Source organism: Oncorhynchus gorbuscha, linkage group LG15 (genome assembly GCF_021184085.1).
Source record: "Oncorhynchus gorbuscha isolate QuinsamMale2020 ecotype Even-year linkage group LG15, OgorEven_v1.0, whole genome shotgun sequence".
NCBI lineage: Eukaryota > Metazoa > Chordata > Actinopteri > Salmoniformes > Salmonidae > Oncorhynchus > Oncorhynchus gorbuscha.
The window spans coordinates 33,334,754-33,360,051 of NC_060187.1; the positions used below are offsets into that span (position 1 = coordinate 33,334,754).

General features: G+C 45.4%; 1 protein-coding gene across 3 annotated transcripts in view; it reads right to left on the reverse strand.

The window, feature by feature from the left end:
• LOC123996960 (formin-binding protein 1-like) overlaps window positions 1-25,298 on the reverse strand; it is a 45,563-nt gene that overhangs the window by 10,029 nt on the left and 10,236 nt on the right. For 2 of the 3 annotated variants that reach the window (XM_046300851.1, XM_046300849.1), the window contains exons 2-10: window positions 9,486-9,601; window positions 6,463-6,513; window positions 2,424-2,571; window positions 2,204-2,266; window positions 1,403-1,507; window positions 1,165-1,293; window positions 876-1,022; window positions 168-377; window positions 62-70 (exon numbers count right to left, since the gene is read on the reverse strand). In XM_046300851.1, the coding sequence (XP_046156807.1) occupies window positions 62-70; window positions 168-377; window positions 876-1,022; window positions 1,165-1,293; window positions 1,403-1,507; window positions 2,204-2,266; window positions 2,424-2,571; window positions 6,463-6,513; window positions 9,486-9,601 (978 nt within the window). The remainder of the gene's footprint in view (window positions 1-61; window positions 71-167; window positions 378-875; window positions 1,023-1,164; window positions 1,294-1,402; window positions 1,508-2,203; window positions 2,267-2,423; window positions 2,572-6,462; window positions 6,514-9,485; window positions 9,602-25,298) is intronic. The other variant, XM_046300850.1, reaches the window with a different exon arrangement.

A 25,298-nucleotide genomic window follows, 5' to 3' on the forward strand; every position in this document is an offset into this window, starting at 1 on the left:
ACAAAACCCAGTTACCGTAAGTCAACAGAAAGGGTGTTAGACGACGGTTGTATAAACCTACCAGTGCACTCTGTTATGACAGAAAAACATAGAAAGATAAATACAAGTTATTTAACACTGAAACAATGAGAGAATGTGTTAGTATTAAGTGATGACAGATCTCTCACCTTCGGCTTTTTCCCAAAGAGCCACAGTTTGTTCTTGGCTGTTTTGCTGATGGAGTGTTTGGGGTCTGGCTTGACCCCCCCCTCATTCTTGGGGGTGCTGATGGTGTTGTCTGAGCCCGTCCGGGAGAGGTTCTGACTGTAGTCCTCAAACGGGTAGTCCCCCGGAGGCTCAAAGCCTGACTTAAACGACTCCACTACAATCGCTGAGTCCTGTAAGAAAGAAAGAAAGAATGTAATGTTTAATGTTCACTATCAAACTGACATTTCTTTAAAATGATGTTTTCTGGGATATCATGACAGCAGTGTACTCCACAGCCCAGCCCCTGGTAGAAACCACACGTTGAGTGCATAAATAAGAATCAAATGAAAACATGACACACAGAGTGGGGAGCAGCTCTGCTCAGCTGCCTCCAGCAGCAGCAACAGCCTGTAGGCCTGTGGGTGGGGAGGAGAGAGGAGACTGCCAGTACCAGTCATGCCACACAAACACTGGTGGAGGCTGAGGCCGGCTTTAATAGAGCCCAGGGAGCAATTGCCTCACCGCTGGCCTGGCTGCTGGGTGGATGACTAACTACTGGTCCTGCTCCACCCATGCCACGTGCTGCCTCCGCTCCGTGCACTGTGGTAAAGGATGGTCTGGTGTACACCCTAGCTCAAACTATAGGGCACAATGCTATATAATGCAGGTGTATCATCCTCCAGGCCCACCTTGCGTTGGTCCACAGCCTTGGCCGCAGTCACCATACCCTCCAGACACTTGGAGATAATGGGGACGACTCTGCGCTCCACGTCGGCAAAGCTCCGGTACGTCTCTCCCAGCTTCACTGTCCGCCTCTCGTCCATGTCCTGCAGGTTCTGGAGAGGTTGGAAAACACACAATGATCTCTGACCTTCTGGTTTCCTGTTAGGCAATCACAGCTCAGATTTCCATCTGTCAGGCCAATAGGGGACAAGAGAGAAGTTGAAGCCGGGAGAAGAATGGCTGACTGTGGCTTACCTTGAATATCTGTGGAATGGCCACGTTGAAATGTTTCCACTGTTCCCCGTTAAAGTTCTGCAGCTGAGCAGCGTACTCGTTCTTACTCTCGTCTGCTGAGTGTGTGCGCAGGTACAACTGGGACTTTGCCTGCCGTGGATAAGAGGGATAATTCAGGACCGCTCAATATAGACAGCAAATCCCAACCTCTGAGGTGTATGAGTGTAGATGTCATGTCTCAAGCCAGGTCAGGACTTACCTTTTCTACCTCCGACTTGGTGGCGTTGATGTCGTTGTCCAACCGGTCGTAGCTGATCTGTGACTTCTCTGCCTCCTTGCACTCCCGCTCAAACTTTTTCTTGCTCTAAGAAGTCAAATGGGAGATTGAGATTACTAGTAAAGACCTGTTGAGCTCTTCTCAAAACCCGAGAGTCAATCCGGCAACCCTGTCCCATTTCTACAGGCCATAGATGGGAGAGCAAAACACTTATCATGCCATGGTATTAGCAAGACAACTTTGAGAGAGAATGAGAGAGAGAGATCCATGCTGTGAGATAGCAGTGGTTAAACAGGCAGCAGTGATAACTAAAAAACTAAAAATAAATATATCCTTTCTTCCTGCCAGAACATCTGTGTTGCATTACGTGACAAAGAGGAATACCTAAGGCATTACAACACTGCCATTCTCAATCTGAGACTCAGCTGTAGCTGGCTGCAATTATACAAGTCCTAAAAGCTGCAAAGATGATCGAGCCTCGGAGACGGAAAAGGCCTGAAATGCAGGAATGCTCCTCTCGTCAGTGTGTGTGTCCACTTGCTTTTTTATGCATGTATCTTCCTGTGTGTGTGTGTGTGTGTACTATTTGAAATGTGTGCGCGCTGTGTAGGTAAGCGGAAATCCTCTAGGCCCTCTCTTGCATGCAGCCCAGCAGGACTAGGCGTCTGGCAGTCGGCAGAGGGGAGCAGGTCCCTGCTGGAGGTGTCACACCCTCCTTTCCCTGTCCCCTTTGTGCCTTGTGCCACCGTGGCCCTCCCTCCCTCTATCCCTCCCTTCTCTCACATTGTCCATCTGTTTCCAACACTGGTCCAGATACTGCTGGGCCTTCCTGCCCTCCTGGAGGTGCTGTGGAGTCAAAAAAGACAAACAACTCAACAAAGGAGGATCTCAATAAACACATTTATAATGCACCCACTACAGTGTAAACAAAATAACCAAACTGTACATAATGAAGGCATGTTCTACCAGGGAGTAGTGTACGCCTACTAGCAAAGCCACTCACCTGTTTCCTCTCTGACTTGAGGTCCTGTGAATACCTCATCAGCTCTCCGTACACCTTGTGTCCCATCTCCTCGGCCACCACCTCCCTCTGCCCCGCGTAGTCATTCAGCTCGTTCAGGATGGAGTAGAATGACACGCACGACGAGAACCTGAACACAAAGGACAGGTCAGGGTACTCAACACTTCATCTAAGCATGTATACTGGCCTCGGCCCTAGGGTATAGAAAACCAGGGTATTAGCAAGATAACTTTATTAGGATAGAATGAGAGAGAGAGAGATCCATGCTGTGAACCCCTTAGATAGCAGTGGTTAAGGCCACATCTACAATATGGGTCGAGTCTGGATTTAGGCTCCGAGTGTACCACACAGACAGAGGAGGACGCCCAGTGGGAGCTGGAAATCCAATAACACTGGCCTCGGTGTCGAGATTGACAACAAGCCCACCTCCGCCTTAAGGACGTTACCATCTCACTTTATTAGAATTCTCCCAAGCCTCCATCCCCCACACACATCCACAGAGGAAGGACCACAGAAGGCACTGTGACATATGTTATGTATCCCTTAAGAGGGCCCCAGGAGCCCCACTCCCTCCCTCCAACGCTCCTCTCCCTGTCCTGTTATAGCACCAGTGTTAGGAGTTAGGACACAGGGACAAATGATGCAGGGATAATGTAATTCATTAGGGGAATGGTTTCAGAGAATTCAGAGGGTGTTGTCCCAACCATGGCCTGTCCTAAATGTGTCCACTGTAAATATCAGTGCTGTTAGGCTGAGCCTAAATGCAGCTCTCTGTCTCTCAATTCAAGGGCTTTATTGGCATGGAAACACATGTCAAGTACAAAAGGGAAAATAAATAAACATAGGATGTATTTGTGTTCTTCACTGGTTGCCCTTTTCTTGTGGTAACAGGTCACACATCTTGCTGCTGTGATGGCACACAGGTGGTATTTCACCCAATAGATATGGTAGTTTATTTTTTTTTTTCAAATGATTTGTGGATCTGTATAATCCGAGGGAAATATGTGTCTCTAATATGGTTATACATTTGGCAGGAGGTTAGGAAGTGTAGCTCAGTTTCAACCTCATTTTGTGGGCATTAAGCAAGTAGCCCATCTTCTCTTGAGTCAGGTCTGCCTACAGCGGCCTCTCTCAATAGCAAGGCTATGCTCAGAGTCTGTACATAGTCAATGTTTTCCTTACGTTTGGGTCAGTGACAGTGGTCAGGTATTCTGCCACTGTGTACTCTCTGTTTAGGGCCAAACAGCATGCTAGTTCTCAGTTTTTTGTCAATTCTTTCCAATGTGTCAAGTAATCATTTTTTTGTTTTCTCATGATTTGGTTGGGTCTAATTATGTTATTGGCCTGGGGCTCTGTGTGGTCTATTTGCGTTCGTGAACAGAGCACCAGGACCAGCTTGCTAAGGGGGCTCTTCTCCAGGTTAATTTCTCTGTAGGTGATGGCTTTGTTATGGAATCAAGTCCTTTTAGGAGGTTGTAGAATTTAAAAGCTAATTTCTGGATTTTGATAATTAGCGGATATCGGCCTAATTCTGCTCTGCATGCATTATTTGGTGTTTTATGTTGTACACAGAGGATATTTTTGCAGAATTCTGCATGCAGTCTCAATTGTATTTTTAGATCCAGATCATAATTGGTATGTCAAATTTTATGTTGCTTTTGATGGCATAGGAGGCCCTTCTTGCCTTTGTTCCCAGCTTTGTGGAAGTTACCTGTGGCGCTGATGTTTAGGCCGAAGGTATGTATAGTTTGTGTGCACTAGGGCAACGGTGTCTAGATATCATTTGTAATCCTGGTAACTGGACCTTTTTTTGGAACACCATTATTTTTGTCTTACCGAGATTCACTGTCAGGGCCCAGGTCTGACAGAATCTGTGCAGAAAATGTAAGTGCTTCTGTAGGCCCTACTTGGTTGAGGACAGAAGCACAAGATCATCAGCAAACAGTAGACATTTGACTTCAGATTCTTGTAGGGTGTGGCCAGGTGCAGCAGAATGTTCTAGTGCCCTCGCCAATTCGTTGGTATACAGTGGGGCAAAAAAGTATTTAGTCAGCCACCAATTGTGCAAGTTCAACTTATTTTCCACCATAATTTGCAAATAAATTCATTAAAAATCCTACAATGTGATTTTCTGGATTTTTTTTCTCTCATTTTGTCTGTCAGTTGAAGTGTACAGGCCTCTCATCTTTTTAAGTGGGAGAACTTGCACAATTGGTGGCTGATTAAATACTTTTTTGCCCCACTGTATATGTTGAAGAGTGTTTGGGCTTAAGCTGCATCCCTGTCTCACCCCCCGGCGCTGTGGAAAGAAATGTGTTTTTTGCCCATTTTGACCTCACACTTGTTGTTTGTGTACATGGGTTTTATAATGTCGTATGTTTTTCCCCAAACACCACTTTCCATCGATTTGTATAGCAGAGCCTCATGCCAAATTGAGTTGAAAGCTTTTTTGAAATCAACAAAGCATGAGAAGATTTTGTTTTGATTTGCTTGTTTGTCAATTGGGTGTGCAGGGTGAATACGTGGTCTGTCGTACAGTAATTTTGTAAAAAGCCAATTTGATATTTGCTCAGTACATTGTTTTCGCTGAGGGAATGTACAAGTCCGCTGTTAATGATAATGCAGAGCATTTCCCCAAGGTTGCTGTTGACACATATCCCCCCGGTAGATCTTGGGGTCAAATGTGTCAACCCTTTTGTGGATTGGGGTGATCAGTCCTTGGTTCCAAATATTGTGGAAGATGCCAGAGCTGAGTATTATGTTAAACTCTAAGTATGGCCAAATTGGAATTTGTGGTCTGTATAATTTTATCATTTCATTTAGGATACTATCAACTCCACAGGCCTATTTGGGTTGGAGGGTTTGTATTTTGTCCTGTAGTTCATTCAAGAATCCAGTGGGTTCTGGTAGTCATTAATAGTTGATTCTAAGATTTATATTTGAGCCCGAATATGTTTTTGCTGTTTGTTCTTGGTTAAAGAGCTAAACATATTGGAGAAGTGGTTTATCCATACATCTGTTTTGAATAGATAACTCGAAACAAACAACAAAGGGTTTTCCCAGAAGTGGTAAGATTCTATGGATTCTTATTACATTGAGTTGATTTCTGATGTGCTGTTCCTTCTTTTTCCATAGTGTATTTCTGCATTGTTTTAGTGATTCACCATAGTGAAGGCGTCAGCTTAGGTTCTGGGTATCTATGTTTTTGGTTGGATAGGTTTCTCAATTTCTTTCTGCATTCTTCATCAAATCAAGGTCATGGTTGTTAATTTTCTTAGGTTGTCAGCTTTAAATTTGATAAGGAAGCCGAGAGGTCAAACATAATGTTTAGATTTTATACTGTCAAGTTTACACCTTCACTATTTACAGTGTAACCTTTTGTCCAGGAAATTGTCTAGAAGGGATTGAATTTGTTGATGCCCGATTGTTTTTTGGTAGATTTCCACACCATTTACATGCCATCTTCTGCATTTTTTTTTTTACATCATTAAATTCCTTTGGCTTTGATGCCTCGTGAATGTGCATTGCTCTGTTCAAGCAGAGAGTGATTTTGCTGTGATATGACAGGGGTCAGTGGACTGACTGAACGCTCTAAGAGACTCTGGGTTGAGGTCAATGATGAAGTAGTCTACAGTACTACTGCCAACTGATGAGCTACAGGTGTACCTTAAAGCCTTGACTATGTACATACCCAGAGTCTGACAGAGCTCTCTCTCTGTGCGTCGCTCTCCCAGCCCTCTCCTTTGAGATCATTCCTGTGCATTAGCAGCCAATAAATGTCACCGTGGAGTGGCCAAGCACTGTGACCGTACCTCAGAGCCAGATATCCTACACAGCTGTAGGACTCTCCCCAACTCTCTTACTCGATTCTATGGAAGCAATTAAATGTTTAAAAGTGCTGGGTTGTCATGGCAGCCCGTGTTTGTTGGCGACAAGGCTAGTGGGAAGGTCCTGTGTGTGGTGTAAAGCTGATACCACTCACAGGTTAACTATTTAATGAAACGGGGTCTACTCTACTCACCTAGGTTCATCATCTTTGGAGCGTTTGGGACAGTACTTCTTCACCAGGTTCCTGTGAGGTGAGAGGAGACAGCCGTTCGGAGACTGAGATTAAATAGCCCAGTTCATTTCCGTCAGTCAGATAAACTAGATAAAGTAGGTCAGACACACACAGCTAAACTGGCACATTGTGATATTCCTGCAAACGCAGGAGGAGCAACACAAAGAAATGGTTCTCTTTGATAAAGTCGTCCCTCTGGAGAGATGCTCCTGTAGTAGTGTTATGATGTGGTGTTCTTCAGGCATGCAGTACATGCAACGCTCTGGCTCCAATCGCTCTTCAGGGATGAATGGAGGAGGAATCCAGAGAGGTTTTCAGACGCGTCTGTCCCCCTCCCAGTCTCCACTGAACCAGCACTCTGTTTCCCCTGTCCTGGGGAGCAGGGGACCAGGGGAGTAGCTCCCCACACACAGACTGAGAAACATCAGCCTGGTCTGGTGCCTTTCCATGAATTACACAGAACAATACAGTCGCTAGTAAAAGTCTACACACCCCTTGCACATTTTGTTACCTTAAAAAGGCCCAGTGCATTCAAAAACACGATTATCCTATGTTTTACATACATTTCCACACTGAGGTTGGAATAATGTGAAATTGTGAAAATTATGATAGTGCCCTTTTAGTGTAAGAGCAGTTTGAGAAGACCACCTGAAATGTCAGCCTGTTTTGGTGGATGGGGTTTTGGTCTTCCATGGTGACATCACCATGCAGTAAATTAACAAATCAATAAGAAAGTGTTCCAAACCTCTCTGCCAATAAGAGCTCATTTTCTGTTTTCCCCTCCCCACTCAGAACACTCCCAGACAGTCTTGCTTGAAAAAATGCTCTGTTTTTTTGATAGTTTTAATTGAAAACAATCACAGAGAGGAACGTAATTGTTCCCCAGAAATAAATTAGATTATTTTTTCTACCGATCTACACAATCTACTCCCCATTTTCAAAGTGGGAGAAAAGTTATAGAAAATGTTGCAAATTAATAACAAATAAAAAACAAATGTCTTCATTGTGCATCAGTCTTCATACCCCAGAGTTAATACTTGGAGCACCTTTGGCAGCCATTACAGCTGTGAATCATTTTTAATAAGATGAACAACATTTATAAAAATGTATAAATAAATAATTAGCCTTTTGTATTTAATTTTAAGGCAGCAAAATGTGAAGACAGTGAAAGTCTACACAGCACTTGCACAAGGCACTGTACCTGAACAGAGTGACTGTCCAGGAAGTCAGGGAGAAATTCCCCAACAGAAATGGTAGGGTGATAACGAGTAGAAAAGACTCGTTCCACTCACTGTGTGTAGCCTATCAGCATGCAATGCACATGTTTAAAGAATGCATAACGGAGAAATCAGGAGCTCCTCGTTTTCAGCCCATAATTCATAGCTGGTTAAATTATTCACTGGGTTACACGTGCTTCGTGTGCAAACCTCTCGTTAGGAGCTGTGACTAAACATCCCCAGTTTAATAGGTTGGTCGTCATTCACACACACGAAAAACATATTTCGCACATCTTCCAAAACAATATGATTTCAAGTCAAAATAATCTGAACCAAACCAAAACTCTTAAAACAGTACCCTAGGGGGATTTCCTTCTTCAATAAAATGTCATACTTCAGCGCAGCAGGGGTCTAGTTTCTGATGGTCCGGGGGTCCTGGTGCTTGTCTTACTGAGCGGCTACAGTAGGTGGCTCATGACATGCTAAGGAGACTTGGTCAGCGGCAGTGTTGTATCTAGGCAACACCTCAAAGCGATGTGTGTGTGTGTGGTGGGGGGGTGGGGGGGGTAAAGCCTCCAGGGGGGTTGCAGAGGCCACAGCAGGAGCCCCTCTACATTACCGTCCCACATGCCAGGCAGCAGTGATGACATAGCTTCAGGGGAATGAGGAGGAACACACCAACACACAGCCAGATGGTGTAGCACGGATGCTGGGAAATACTAGGAATAATATTCAATTCCCTTGTGCATTGACAGCACACTGCTGAGATGTTGTGGTTTCTAAACCTTAGTAACAGAGATAGTCACGGCAGGATGCCTTTTAATGTGGGATAGAATGTTAGCGTTTATGGCATCTGATATGGGATGTGGTACCAGTTACTCACAAGTACAACATACATGAAACTAAATGTGTCAGCATTGACACCTTTTTTCCAAATGGCTTTTCTTCTGGAAAACAAACCAGCCTAATAAAAGTGACCACGTGAGAGGGAAGGAGACAAGAGTCATACTCTCTCAGTCGTGGACGTAGCTCAGAGTAGAGGGGACGATTAAGCAGGAAACAGAGGCATGAAGTTTAACCACAGCATGCCATGGTGACATCATGAGCCATGTGTGAGTGTGGGGGCAGGTTCAGTGAGTGGTCACCTATGGTTTACTAACCAGAGCCTACATCTGCCTATTCCCAGCTTACATTTTGTTAAACCAGTGGTCTCACTCTGATCCAAGAACTGGTAGAATCGTCGTCGTTTTAGAAGTCCTTGGTTTGCTCATCTGTAGATTTGCTCCAAAAGATTACACATGGCTGTCAGGCAGGATACAGAGTTGAGTAATCCAATTGCATATAGATCTGTAGACCTACTCTTCTACTGTCTAGAGACTGTCCAGGAGCCACCTCCTAGAAATCCATTTGTTCTGTGGCTAATCCTATTATATTGATTTGTGGCCTACCAAAATCAATTCATGGCAGCACAAGCATGTCTGATTGGGTGAGTTGCACCTATTGTTCAGACAGAGTGGTCGTACTGATGTTCTCAGATATTCATTAAAACAGATCCAATCACATCATTTCATAATGAGGTTTCATTATCTTTGATATAACATGAAGGTTAATATACAGAACTACTAATGTCCAATATGCATGTATAACACAGAATAGGCGTACTCGTCAATTCATTATTCAGTGTACGCAACACACCTCAAAACAGTTCCATGGAATTGAAAGATTAAAACCAGTGGGCCAGGGAGGGAGTTTGAATAGGGTTTTCACCTCAACTGTTTTGCATATGTCTGTTCGATCTCCAGCCTTTCCTTGACGAACTTTGAATACCTCTCTAGGAAGTCAATCCCCCATTGAGTATGCTTGTCAAGGTTTTCAAACTGGTCCTGAGAAAGAGATGGAGAGAAGAGGGAGGTTAGCGTTGGAGGGAGACTGGCCGACCGTGTGACATCTTAGTGACATGCACATGACAGACTGAATTAAATGATCCATGAATGAGAACCAGTTATATTACATGGGATAACAAACATATGTTGAGTCACTACTTTATTGCTGAGTGTCGGGCTTTATTTCATCAACTGAAAGGAAAGCTACGCAGACACGGCGCAGACACGGCGCAGACACGGCGCAGACACGGCGCAGACACGGCGCAGACACGGCGCAGACACGGCGCAGAACCAGCTGCACCTTGTCTCTAGATATGGGGGGGGGGGTTGATATCACATATCGGGATATTATTTTGGACGATATATTGTATCCTTTTGACAATGTCAAAATATTATTTGTGTGTTAATTGGCTGTACATGCAACAAAACACCAGTATTTTTCCTTCGTAGCTTGGAAGCTTTGGAACATCGAATCGCAACATATAAAATCGGTACCAAAGTAATGTGATAACATCGTATCATCAGGTCCCTGGAAATTCCTGCCCTACTTGTCTATAGAGTAAAGGCAGAACAGGCCTTACTGTATATTTTGGATGGATGATAGCCTGATTTAAATATCCAGAGAAGGTCAATGTTGTATCTTTCCAAGAGATCCATTTTAACAGTCCTGGGCTGAAAGGGAAATGTTTAAAACACACAAGAGTCAATACAGCTGACAGAACATACTTTCAGCTGCCTGTCCTCGTGTTACTCTCTTCACTGATAGCCTATGCAGTAGGCACTGTGCACATTCTGCACAGCGGAGGCGATCCCCATTAATTGAAGGCTTACTTGGAACAAGTCAACATCTAACCTACATGATATCAGTAGCCAGTCTGAGTCTATAGAGGAGGCTTAGAGGATGGATTAAAAATGGTGTGATCTCATTTATGACCATTGACATTCCTGTTCCCTATTCTGACTGATACGGACTCAATTTCATTCACACCACTGGTCTCCTCCTCTCCGCTTTGATGTCTGAGCTGCTGCTGACCGACAGAGACAGGATAGTGATGATTAGATCATTCTGTGCCACTGGACTCTCCCTCTGAAGCCAGCTTGGCTCTACGACAGTCTGGCACCACCAGCCAGAGAGACTAGCATACATTTTCCATACTTCAGCCCTGACGTTCAGGCCAAAAGGCCAAGCGTCAGATTAAGTCCAACTAAGGTGAAGAGAAACAGATTGTACAGTCCAGCTAAGTCTAGGAGGGAACAGTGGAGCTGGGCTATACCAAAGTCAGTCAGACTCAGATGATTTCACCTAAGGGGGAGTTGCTCAGCGGTCACGCTTACCTTCCTACTTCAGAGACTGTCTGCAGGCTCGAAATAGATAGAAACTGTCAGGATCACCACCAGCACAGAACTATACACAGTCCAGCCCTGAGCCTGATGAGGTGAGTCACTCTCTCATGCTGTGTTCTGGGATACAGAGGGAAAGAGAGAGGGGGATGGATTCCAGTTCCACCCTGTCTGCTCCTCTCTCCCTCCTGTCTGCTCCCTCCCCCCCCGTCTGCTTCCCCCCCCCCGTCTGCTCCCCCCCCCCCCCGTCTGCTCCCCCTGTCTGAGCTGTACTGGAGGAGAGGGAGAAAGGGAGAGAGAAGGTGAAAAGTAGAGCGAGGGGGGGGAAGTGAAGTCTCTTCTCTCCCATGGCTTGTGCCCTGCCTGGGAGCGAGGCAGTGTTTAGGCTTGGCTTAGGACGTAGACAGACCCAGAGGGATTGACTGGTGGACTCCAGCCAACACACTTCCTCTGCGAGAGAACAATACCCAGGCCATCCCCATGGACCCCTCCTCACTGGCGCTTCACACAGACTCAGTCCATACGCATACAGGGAGGGAGGAGAGAGAGAGCGAGCTAGGCAATTCCACAGGCCTGTTATACCATACATGAAACCCATTCTCAAAAAATGTGCGCACAGATCATGGGCTAATACTAAGATCAACAACGGATACTGAATCGACAACCTTCCAGAAATACATCCCTGCGATTGGGCAAAGCGTGCCAAATGAGATACGCAAGAGAGAACACACTGTTTTACACCAAGACACACAGAGAGAGAGAGAGTGATAGAGAGAGAAGTAAGAACAGACTGACTGTGACCAGGTCTGCCTGAGCCCTAGCTGCTCGTCTGATTAAAGCTCTGTCTCACAGCTTAGTGGACTCAGCCGTCGGCATGGAAATACATTTCTCCTCCAATAAAATGGCTTCCTTGCGGAATGACTCCGCAGCTTCTGCATTTCCATTACCATTTCAGGCCCCTCCAGCTTCAATGTTCAGCACATGTCAGGGTCCCCACACTCGTGAAAGTCTAGCGGGGGTGGAGAACAGAGAGAGAGAAGAGAGAAAGAGAAGAGAGAGGGAGAGAGCCCTTATGCCTCCAATAAAGATAAGAACCAATGCTTCTCACTTCTGCTTTACGGTCCGTCTTTGAGTCTTCCCACACAGTAAAGCAACGGAGCACTTCTTCAGCGGAGTTAATGATTGTTGACATGTAAACGGCAGGAATAAAGCCGGGTCAGGCGGGGTGTCCCTTCTTCCATCACAGTCAGCAGGAAAACCAACTGGTCCTCACCCTCTGATACCATCCTAACCCAAACAGGTGGTTTAGCTCGTTCTTTTAGATTATTATGATCCCATCCCTCCAAATGGAAATAAATACTGAAGAATTCATAAAACTATAGGAGACCGAGTTAGTTGGTGTGTGTCCGACATCTGTCATACAGACAGGCAGCAGAAACACATGACACCCACCAGTCTAAAAATTAAAAAATACAAAAATCAGGCAGACAACCACCACATGGTTTGTGCCAAGACAGCAACATAAGAGGCAAGGTATTTACAGTGTGAAGGGAAGGACGAGAAGGAAATGGGAGGGAAAACCACAACACCTCAATGGACTGAGCGCAGCAACCCACAGTGACTACTATGATGACGGGTAAGAACCTTGCAATAGGACTGAATCAGACCCAGGGAGGAGGGGGGCTTGTGGTGAAAAAGGAAGAATTGGGTCCATAAAATGAAAAGATGTGTTGTTACAGCAGGGCCTGTTTCACATTGCAAACTCCATGTACGACTCCCTGTGAATTTAACTTCATTCCTTGGTGCTGGTTCTCCTCTGAGACTAGCCATGACGACGACTGATGTTTTTACTAACACTAGTTCATTCTCACATGGTTCTCCTTGCGGAGCTGCATGAGGAGGCCTAATGGGTGTTTTCAATAACACAAGGCAGTTTTCAGCTCATCAGTGGGCCTGGGAGTGGAGCCTCCTATCCTCAGAGGACAGCCTGCGATTTCATTATGCGCTCGCTGTTTAATCTCAAAGCGATAGCGTTCTCTTGGCCATGAACTGCTATATATTGTTGTTCCTCACTCGAGTGTTGTGATGATACAGGTTACTGTTGCCATCGAAGTGCAGAATACTATTACTGATTAACTCAACTACCAACTGCATAGCTGACAAATGGTGCTTGATAGGAGAGGAATTGTGCAGAACAGAGATATTCTGAGGCTCTAGTAAGGCTCTAATCAGAGGTGAGTGGCTCTGTAACCATGCAAAGCTCTGCGTGCCGATTAGGGTACAACAAAAGATCTGTGTTATGTTTACCGCCTCCTACAGTCTTACAACCCAAAGTAGGCCTAGACATCCAATCTCTGGGATACGGATGATAGGATCTGGAGCATCAAGGGTCGGCATCAGTTTCTTTCATTCCACTGCCGAGGATGTGAACAACACCTCCATGCCCCAGCATGTTTCCTTGTGGGCAGGAGCAGATGTTCATGTCTGTATCGGTGTCTTTCTGTCCCATCTGCCTTACGTCAGCTTTCCTCCATCGCTCAATACTCATGAATAAGTAACTCCATGAGCTCCCCATCCCAGCCTCGGCCTGCTCCTCCTCTCTGGCTCGCCACAGCCATGACAGACGGCACAGCACACAGTAGCACAGTACAATACAGCACAAAGAGTCACAGTGCAGTGCAATACCGGCCAGTTAGAAGGGATTCAGAGCTCACCTTTCAGTAACCAGACCTTCACACAGCAGTCTGTCATAACTGGGATCCCTCTATGGAAAAGCCTGAGGAGGAACAGTAATATGTAGGCCAGAGTACAGCCCAACAGACCGTTGGATGTGCCTGGAAGTGCCTTCAAGCCAAGTCTCTCACTCTCAGCAGCTGGACTGACTGACAGGGGAATAGCCTCTGTATTTTGGAAGAGGGGGAAAACTTCTTTATGGCTAGAGATTTGGATAGAGATTCCCAAGAGGCCAGTTCAGCAGATCAGGTTTCTCTTTTGAGTGTTTCTCCATTTCATTCTCCAAGGTTACTCTTTCCACTGTCTGTGGATGATGTCAGACACACACAGGGCAGCTTGAGACCACTGCTGAGCCTTTTAGCCTACCTGGTCTCCCATTCACTCACTGTATACCTCAAACAGAGTCCGTTGTTTTTGTGTAGGTCTGAAGGTTGGGTTTCAATATAATTTGTGTAGCTTGGAAACGATCTTCCCATTTACATACAAAAGTATTTTTCCCTCTAGAGAAGATCCCTTGTGTCCCCAGAGTGGGAGACACTGAGCCCAGTTAGCACAGGGGCAGTGGAAGGGAAACACAGTCTAGTTTCATTTCTCTTGTGCATAGCCTGTCTTACATTTCATTTCCTCTCATATTTAAAGATACTCAGCAAACATTATGATTTGATGAAATTCAGTAGCCCCATAAGAACACTCCAGCAATGACTTTACTGACCATAAGAAACAATAATCCAAATTTCTCTGAATAAAACAAAAGGGATCATATACGTGGGGCCCCCCAAACCAGAAGCCACAACCACAGAGGAACACAACGATATCTGGAAAGGCATCCCCCTGGGCCAGAGGAAAACATCCTTACGAAGAATAATGTCAGGATGTGATGTCATTGCTGGAACAATACCATCAGGGACTCCCAAGGTCTCTCTAGGAGCTGTATTATGAGAGTAGCTATTAGCCCCTAGCCTACGTGGTATGACACTCCTAGCACTAGAAATGCTATGTGCATAACATAAATATAATGGAGGGGTTTTATTTGCATACACATGGCTGTGGGGACAATACCCTCATTACACCCTGGCATTCGGGGTCAGTGTCAAAAGAAGGCAGACGTTCCTGGGAGAGTGGGCTTCAGAGTGGGCTTCAGAGTGGGAAATGTCACAGTGTCTAAAACACTGGCATCACTCTGGAGGGCCTCCAGGCCCTGTCTGCACTGTGTGAGAGTGAGGTGTGGTGTAGTGTGGTGTGACTGTGCGTGCACATGAGTGTATGCGTGTGTGTGTGTGTGTAGAGTGTGAGTGAGTGTGTGTGTGTAGAGTGTAAACATTGGCTTTAACAACACCCAGATAAGAGGAGATCTGGGTTGAAAAGAGGGAGGAGGTGAAACTATGCAGCCCCCCCCCCCATCTTTATTTCATGAATAATGCATGGAGAATACAAGACAAATCAAGGCAGCTTTGCAGAATAATGTAACAGCTCATTTCTTCTAGTAGAACCCTGATAAAATGTGTCCATACATTCACAATGGGACACTGGCTAAGATTCTCAAACCAGCTTGTGTTATTTAGGAAAAAAAGAGCTTTAACCTGCATTGGCATTAAAATACTCTGGTTCTGCCACTGAGGCCCCCCCCCCTCCTTTTCCAGCAGAAAAACTGTTAAAAAAATGTCCCTGTGAGAGGGGTAGGGCAAAACAAAAAAATACATGATACACTGTACTATAAGAGCTGGCTAGCTATGAAGCTAGTTAACCACATCCTCCCTGCCACCTCTAAAAATCACTCAGACCTGCTGTTCTAATGAAGCCCCCAGGGGCCCAGGGACTAGTGTTCCCCTTTGATCCCCAGCCCCGCTCTACAACTCAGACAGACCCAAACCCCTGTCCTAATCCAATCTCTACCAGCCAGACCTTTTGATGTGCTGAAAAAAATAGAGGAGAGAGAAAGGGAGTGGCAGGGGGGTGAAAAAAACAGGCCTTGTATTAAGTTGCCGGGCAGCCTGCAACATTTGACTCTGGTTAGCCAATCCCTGGTTGTTCTGTGGACAGACAGGACAAGTTACAGTAGTCCTGGAGGCTGACCGTGTAGAGGCAGGCAGAGGCTGCAGCACCATGTAGCTGGTAATCCCATTCCCATGCAGAGACGGGAACTGACTGGATCACATGGGCTGTGCACAGCAGGGGATGAGGGAGAGGGAGAGTGTTAATTAAAACTCACACTTTCAACATGTGATAGAGTAAGGTGAACAGATTAGGGAAAATTAAAATCTGGGTGTTTTTTGGTAGTGTGGGGGGCATGGAACTAAATTTAACTACCCCCGATATTGTCCTTTCAAATACTTGTATTAATTATAATGCATACATGGATTTCTTACATGCAAATCAAATTCGATATAACTTTTGATGACTAAAATATCAGCCTTAAATTTATCTTCTGTTGCTTTTTTCTTTCTGAGGGCTGGTCGGCAACGGTCCCTGGAAATCAGGGACTGTCCCGTCACCTTATAATAGAGACGTCATGTCTATGTCGTACTGCATTGTCTTAATGTCCTACACAGTTGGCTCCCTGGCTTCCACCATGGCAATTTATTTTCTAAAGCATTTTAGAAGCAGTTCCCTGTGGGCCTTGTAGCTTGAATGAGTCTGCCTTTGTGATACATTAACCATCCGGAAGGTGCTAGAGAGCAGGAGAGGACTCTGTTCTTTGGATGGAGAGTCAGTGGGCTGTTGATCAAACTAGACCCTGGAGATGAATGAGAATGTGATCATGCGTAGGAGGACTTGGGACAGGAAGAGGCTGTAGGGCCCAGGGACTAACACTACACAATGACTCTATGGTCCTGGCTGGCCTGGCCAGGCGTTTTCCACTGGTGCTGCAGGCAGCAGCCCCATGTACTCAGCCTGGGAGGGAAGACTCACTGTCTCCTTTATGACAGAAAGGATCACGAGTTCCAGCCGGATGGTAGTCACATCGATTACATGTAGAGTGAGAGACGGTACTTTACCCCCCTCTACTCCAGTCTCTGAGGAGGCGTGGGCCTACACCGCTGCCTGTCCGCTCTGAGTGTGTGTCTGTGCCATGGTGATCTCTCATGGCTTCTCCTGGAGCTGTAGCGTAGTGGAATTGATGTGGCAGACATTAGAGAAGTCTGGCCTGTCCAGGTCTGGTGGACTCTGATTTACTGCCTCTCAGGATTCTTCAGGAGCATCAGAGTTTGCATTCAACTGCCTGAGAACTGGGCCTATTTAGCATTTCAAGTAGTTTGAGATGTAGCGAATCATGAGACAAGAAAAAGGGAAAGGGGGATACCTAGTCAGTTGTAAAACTGAATGCCTTCAACTGAACGGTATCTTCCACATTTGAATCAGAGAGGTGCGGGGGGCTGCCTTAAAGTCGACACCCACGTCATCAGCGCCTGGAGAACACATAAGGCCCATCATCATCATCATCTGCTTTCCAGATTATGCCTACTGTATGTATACAATTCAGAAGCATGAGAATTGTATATTATTTCATATTTGCCTGGATTTTGATAAGCAATGAATTGACCTGGATAAATGTGAGTTAATTCATGGGTCATTTGGGACAAAATTATGAGTTAAGTCTGACAGAAACACAATGGCTACTTTGTGCATGACCCTGTGTTTCTGCAACGACTTAAGTGGAATATACACAATCTGACAAGTCAGGAACATTGTGCTGCACTCCATGCCACAGAGGCTAAATGTTTAGCATGCAGAAAAACAACATTGATGGAGAGGAAGTGGCCAATGTCTTTAGTGAGTCATTGGGGGTCAGTGAAATTTGAACCAAGCCACAGCCCTTATGAGTCTGTCTCCTACTACCACCAAGGGCTCCAAGTGGGGCAAGAACAACAGCTTCTTGTCATACTAGTAGTGCCATGGCTAGTTCATATATTTTCATAGCCCAGCCTAGAAACAAAAGACATACTGTGGTGAATTACCAACTTACCCTCATGAAGAGGGGGCCGGGGGGACATAAACTAGGCCCCTGTTGTCTCATCAGAGCACCGGCCCTGCAGCATGTGAGACTGGTATTCATCCAGTAGCACTCTGGTCAAGCGCCAATGTGCAAGACAGATGTGCCATTAATTTTATTTGGCCAATAATTGAAGTGACCTGGCTACACACCACAATAGTTACTTCTTAGGCACTAATACTAATTCCTTTAACATGACACAGAGCCCTGGAGAGACTCAGCCGGATATTATTCTATATATGGAGAGAGGAAGAACGATATGAAACAGCTCCCAAAGTCATCAGCTAGCATATATTTCTGTGGGAAAGGGGAGGGGTTTTACTCTCTAGCTCCATTTGTGGATTCTGTAAATAAAGACAATACATCTTTACTTTCATACAGACAATGTCTATGTAAAACCTTTATCTCAGTGACTTGTTTATTGCAAGCCACAATCATAGGGAGTGCTTCAAGAAAGTTGAATACATGTTGTGAAAAGTCTGCCTTATAAAAATAGCCAATGAAATTGAATGATAAGAGTAAGAACTCACAGTTGTACATTGCCTGCCTTAAGTCAGACAAATAAGGAAACATCTAGGCTACAATTACTATTTTTCAGAAAGAGAGCAAATGTTCCGATTTTAAGCAGACATCTAATTTTCCTGTTTATGTGATTCTCTCTTGCCTTGTTTGGCTGTTGGCTGGAGAACAGCAGTCTAAGTACAGGGCTGACCCTGGTCTGCCTGACACCATCTGGGCCTGAGCTGGTGAGCTCATCACTGCTCCTGGGCCAGGGAATGACATCTGACAGGGTGGACCCAGCACTGCAGCCAGGCTCACTGAAGAATCCACTACAACAGCACACTACACACAAACCCATAGGACCGGAAGGAGTGTGTACATCTACATTCAATACACAGACGTGCTCACCAGCAGGCAGACGAGCTTGTGTGTGCGTCTGCCTGCTTAACAGTACTGGCCTTTTCCACCTCTAGACAGTAAAACTACAATCTTTCCGTTGAGTGGCCTTGTGACCCCCATGTTGTGTGCCCTGGGCATCCCATTTCCTGTTCTAATAGCGAGCTTGGGAATGCTGTTCCCCCCTCCTCCCTCATCAGCATGTTGACGGCTGGAAGCTAACTTCCACAGGACAGGACACACCACAGACAAACACATCTACTTTGGGAGAAACCTGAATCAAGGCTCAGAGAGACCTCTTCATTATTTTATTATTTACCTTATTTCAACAGGGAAGGAATATTGAGACTAAAGACTTTGTCATGCACAGTACAAAAACATCATTAGGATAGTATAGATAAACAAATATACACAATATAGATATTAAAATACAAAAACAGTCAATTAAAACAAACACATTCTTCATTATAAAATCCTCTGTCAGCTGTCTGAATTGCCCGAGGGACACCAAAGCAGCCAATCGAAACATCTTTTGGAGTTTATTCCAAACACCAGAGTTAACCAACCCTGTGAACAGGTTTGATAACAGTGAAGTTGGGTAAGTGTGGAGCTTGTGGAGCAGGGCTTTGTAAACAAAAAGAGCATAATGATGTACGTGACTTTAAGAGAGGCCCAGACAACCCATTGGTTCAGAATACAGTGATGAGTAATACAACGGTCTCCTGTGATAAAACGAAGGGCGCAATGAGAAACGGCATCCAGGGGTTTAAGAGTAGAGGCAGTTTGATAAATAGCGTCACCATAATCAAGAACGGGTAGAAAGGTTGACAGCACACATCGGATTCATGCTGACGAGAGGAGCGAGATCAGTTTCTGTTCAAAATCCTGCTTTAAATCTTAGCTCATTTTGACTTTATTAAACGTTAAAATCATTAACACGGTGTTAATAACAGTCAACCCAACTACCTGTCACCATTAGTACCAGACCACTTCAAAACACAGCCAATCTTCCTGAGGCCATCTATTGTGGTATAGTTTGGGCTGTTACCATGAGACAGGCTGCTGCTTACAGACGCACAGAGATCATATAGCTGTGATTGTACAGAGCCTGACTGGAGTTGTTTTTCATATCACAGATATTTCATTACTCTAGAGTTGGCCTGCTACAGAAGGCAGGAAAAACCACTTTCATAGCTTTGCCACATGTCTCTATATTTAGTCCCGAAAAAAAACCTGGTCAAGTTTCATAGCAACAATCTGCCTCATCGTCTGCTCTGATCCTTCTGCAAAATACACCCCGACCCTGTCACACAAGTCGAGTGGCTTTTTCTGTGGCACCCAGTCAGAAAGAGGAAGCAGGCAAGGCTGGGTGAGGGTGGCCTTTGTCACAAACAATAGCGGCCTGTGGAGTTACAAAGAAGCAAAGGAGATCAGAATATCAGAGCAATATTAGCATTTTAAACACAAACGGAGGATGTTTACGCTACCGGCTCTTCCTGTAAACTAATGCAAATAGATACGGATAAACAATTTGAATACTTGATCTTGTAAGAGACACAAGACTCCACACTGACTTTATTTTGTATTTATTTTTTACAAGGAGCATGTGTGTGCCTAAGTTGACAAAATGTAGGCGCACAAAGAAATTTAGGAGGACAATTTAAACTGTTTGAGGTAATAAAGCTAGAATCTGTAATTTTTCTAGGCACACTGGTGTTCCCAAATAAAAATTACAGGTCCCACAGCTAAATAATAAGGTGCATCTGCAAGTAAAACGTTCACACTGTTAAGCCCCGAGACAGCTGGTCACAGTTTGTTTCTTTAAAAACAATCAATTCAAATGATTAGTCTATTCATTTCCTGTGCATCAGTGTATGATATAGGCTTGATGATAATGTTGTCCTGGCGGTACATGTGCCATCTTGTCCCAGCTTCCTTTGAGTTAGCAGGCATCACATGAAGGCTGGCAGAAGGAGCTGTGAGGAGTGGATGGGGAGGCAACCTGCAGAGAACCACACACGGGCACAGAACCTGGCAGAGACAGAGGAATATAATGGGGCTGAAAGGATTTGACTGCCTACGCGATCAGAGAATTCCCCTACTACTTGAGGATGTGACCGTTTAAGACTTTCCTTGTCATACAGCCAAACTGTTTTGATGACACACATTAGGTCCCCGACTCCCTGTTGATATGGTCAGCGCAGTGTGTGACTGTCTCAACCCATTATGCTGCATATAGGCTATCAAAGCTTTCGTGCATCTTTGTCATTGTGTGTGTATAGACCTTTGAACCCGGGTCTAACTTCTTCTATACAGGTATATGTGGTTAGAAAAACAGGCTGAAATAGCCACTCAGTTAGAATGCCGAGGTGGCACAACGTTTGTTTGGCCAAGAGGACATGGCGTGGTCAGAGAGCAAACTTATGGGAGACAAAGTCCCCTGCCGAGATGTAGCCTAAGACCACTTTTTGCGCAACACACACACACACACACACACACACACACACACACACACACACACACACACACACACACACACACACACACACACACAGTAGAAAGGGCACCTCCACAGCTGGCTGCTAACCTGTCAGCATTCATCTATCTCAGTCAGCAGAGAGTCCAGGCAGCATGACTGTAGGGAATACCGAACACCTCCAAGCCTGTCAACACCCTGGCTTGTTAGCACTGTTCTATCTAACCACTCCTAATGCCCAGACACACAGGATGAAAATAGAAAGGCCTGCCATGCCTCAAGGAAGAAGTCAAATCCCAGGTCCAGTGTTGAGGACTTTGATGTGACAACAATGTGGGGATGTTGAAGTGGCTGCTGTTGGGCCATGGTGACTCATTCACTTAATAATACACACAATGACTCGGAGGTGACAGATCGTAAATGACCGTTTAATATCTATACATCATTATATCCTATTAGTATGAATAGCGTTAGGTTCAAGCTCTGTGTGTATGAAAAACGTCATTATTTAGTGGACTGCAGGAATGTGCACTCCCAACATCTCAAGGCCTCTCCTGGCTGATAAAAAGTCCTGTGATATGCACGGAGGAGCACAGACAAATCCTGTGTGATGGAAAAGTACATCTTTGTGGAAGGGAGGGGGTGGGAGCTCAGGGTGTAAGTGGACACTGTATTGAATGTATGTATTCAGCTGGATCGTCGCTGAGTAAACATTTGAAACTCCACTGAGTTTGAGGTCTTCTGTACGATAAATATGTTTATTCCATTTTGAGATATTGGTCTTCCTATCAGTATCAAAGCACAATCAAGGAACAGCTCCACTCTCTAACAGCCACCTTATTTCCTGCCCCTTCCAAGTGCTCCTTGAACTGTGAGCAAGACAGAGTGAATACATCCTCCTCCTCTCGCGGCCTGCTGGGTGATACACAAAGAAATGGCTGACATGACTAATGGCACACAGTGCAGAGGGTCCCAGTGAGTTCATACTACTACTAAAGCCATTGGCTGCCTTTAAGGATCCCCACCCGTAAAATAGAGGCTCCAAACATCCGCTATGAATTAATCTGTAGCAGCAGGCCGGCTGGGTTTGGGGCAGGAACCAGTTTACTTCCTGACATCCTTTTTCACTTAAGAGAGGGGACAGAGCTCTATAGAGAGAAGAGATAAAATAGGGCTAGAGAGAGAGAGAGAGAGAGAGAGGACAGTGGTGTATGGAGAAGAGAGAAAAGGGGGATGAGAGAAAGGAGGACAGGGCTCTATAAAGAGAAGAGAGAAAGGGGGCTGTTGAGAGAGAGAGAGAGGACAGGGCTGTGGTCAGAGAAGTGAGAGAGAAATGGGGAAGAGAGAAAGACAAAGGAGAGTAAGAGAATTAGGGGAAGACAGGAAGAGACAGGGTTGGAGAAACAAAGAGAGAATAGGGGAAGACAGGAAGAGACAGGGTTGGAGAAACAAAGAGAGAATAGGGGAAGACAGGAAGGGGGTTGAAGAAACAGAGAGAGAATAGGGGAAGACAAGAAGAGAGGGTTGGAGAAACAAAGAGAGAATAGGGGAAGACAGGAAGAGAGGGTTAGAGAGACAGAAAGAGAGAATAGGGGAAGGGGGAAGATAGAGGACACTGTCCACATGACACGGGCACTGCCATAATGTAGCACAGCAGGGCCACATCACACGTTCACAACTGTATAGGCTCCTTTAGTTTCCTGGCCAGTTAGGACCCCCATGTGGCAGGAGCCTCAGCCTCAGTCCAGCCAGGCTGTTTCCAACTCCTGTCCTGGGGCAGCAGCAGCACTGACAGGCTGACCTCAACCAGAAAACCTGCCCAAGCCACAAACATGAACTACGGGCCACCACAGCTATTCTTATCTGGACCAAAAGGAAACTCTTCTCCCTCTGCGAGTGTATTATGACAGCACATCCATTCTCACTCAGGCTCCCTGCGGAGTGAGCAGCAGGAGAGGAAAGAATGATGAAATGTTTTCAAAGTCAGGATGGGAATGTTTGTATGTTCTGCCGTCCCAGTAAATCATCTGCTGGACGAAGAGTCCAGAGAAGTTCCTGGCCCAGCTTGTTTAGAGGCTGAGGGGGCAGCCGGGCCCGAGAGGAGAGGTAAGCAAATCTGGTGGCCCCTTATATCCCTTCCTAGCTCAATCCAGAGCCTCCTGCCAAACATAATAGATGGTGTTTAATGAAAAGCCAACTCATGTGAACATAAGAAGTCCTCCGGTGCAGTCCAGCACAGCAGCTTGAGTCAGCTGAATGGACCGGAAATGGAAACCTTTCCCTGTGCAATATGACAAGGTCCTTTCAATATTCTGCAGTCCTTTATATGAGACTTGAGGATTAGTTAAAGGGAAATTTAAAACAAAATAAACTTCATATTCAACAAATACAGCATCACCCCAACATTTTTACTACAAAACATAGAAATGCACCATTTTCACATATGTTGATGTTGGGGTAGTGCTGAAGATTAAGTTGGCATTTTTTTTTCAACTGTCCCTTTAAAAAGGTGAAGGCTCTGAACTGAAAAATTATTTGAACCTTTTATAGTAGAGTAGCCATGTGATCCATGAAACCCTTCAGGCAAAATGAACCAGAGAAGATGTTTCCCTAACAATCTTCTAGATGTGTCCCTGCCTCCCTCTGAAGAGAGGTGGAGAGTGTGAGTGTGATTTGTGTGTGTGTTTCTTTTCACCTTTATTTAACCAGGTAGGCTAGTTGAGAACAAGTTCTCATTTGCAACTGCGACCTGGCCAAGATAAAGCATAGCAGTGTGAACAGACAAGAGAGTTAAACATGGAGTAAACAATTAACAAGTCAATTTCACAGTAGAAAAAAAGGGGAGTCTATATACATTGTGTGCAAAAGGCATGAGGAGGTAGGCGAATAATTACAATTTTGCAGATAAACACTGGAGTGATAAATGATCAGATGGTCATGTACAGGTAGAGATATTAGTGTGCAAAAGAACAGAAAAGTAAATAAATAAAAACAGTATGGGGATGCGGACAACATGCCCTCCGATTTGACACACTGAACTCTGTCTGCAAAGTAGTTGGTGAACCAGGCAAGGCCGAAGAACCGAGGCTACCGAGTCTGCCGATAAGGATATGGTGATTGACAGAGTCGAAAGCCTTGGCAAGGTCGATGAAGACGGCTGCACAGTACTGTCTTTTATCAATGGCGGTTATGATATCGTTTAGTACCTTGAGCGTGGCTGAGGTGCACCCGTGACCGGCTCGGAAACCAGATTGCACAGCGGAGATGGTACGGTGGGATTCGAGATGGTCAGTGACCTGTTTGTTGACTTGGCTTTCGAAGACCTTAGATAGGCAGAGCAGGATGGATATAGGTCTGTAACAGTTTGGGTCCAGGGTGTCTCCCCCTTTGAAGAGGGAGATGACTGCGGCAGCTTTCCAATCCTTGGGGGATCTCAGACGATAAGAAAGAGGTTAAACAGGCTGGTAATAGGGGTTGCAACAATGGCGGCAGATAGTTTCAGAAATAGAGGGTCCAGATTGTCAAGCCCAGCTGATTTGTACGGGTCCAGGTTTTGCAGCTCTTTCAGAACATCTGCCATCTGGATTTGGGTAAAGGAGAACCTGGAGAGGCTTGGGCGGAGCTGTTGGCCGAGGTTGGAGTAGCCAGGCGGAAGGCATGGTCAGCCGTTGAGAAATGCTTGTTGAAGTTTTCGATAATCATGGATTTATCGGTGGTGACCGTGTTACCAAGCCTCAGTGCAGTGAGCAGCTGGGAGGAGGTGCTCTTGTTCTCCATGGACTGCACAGTGTCCCAGAACTTTTTGGAGTTGGAGCTACAGGATGCAAATTTCTGCCTGAAGAAGCTGGCCTTAGCTTTCCTGACTGACTGCGTGTATTGGTTCCTGACTTCCCTGAACAGTTGCATATAGCGGGGACTATTCGATGCTATTGCAGTCCGCCACAAGATGTTTTTGTGCTGGTCGAGGGCAGTCAGGTCTGGAGTGAACCAAGGGCTATATCTGTTCTTAGTTCTGCATTTTTTGAACGGAGCATGCTTATCTAAAATGGTGAGGAAGTTACTTTTAAAGAATGACCAGGCATCCTCAACTGACGGGATGAGGTCAATGTCCTTCCAGGATATCTGGGCCAGGTCGATTAGAAAGGCCTGCTCACAGAAGTGTTTTAGGGAGCGTTTGACAGTGATGAGGGGTGGTCGTTTGACTGCGGTTCCGTAGCGGATACAGGCAATGAGGCAGTGATCGCTGAGATCCTGGTTGA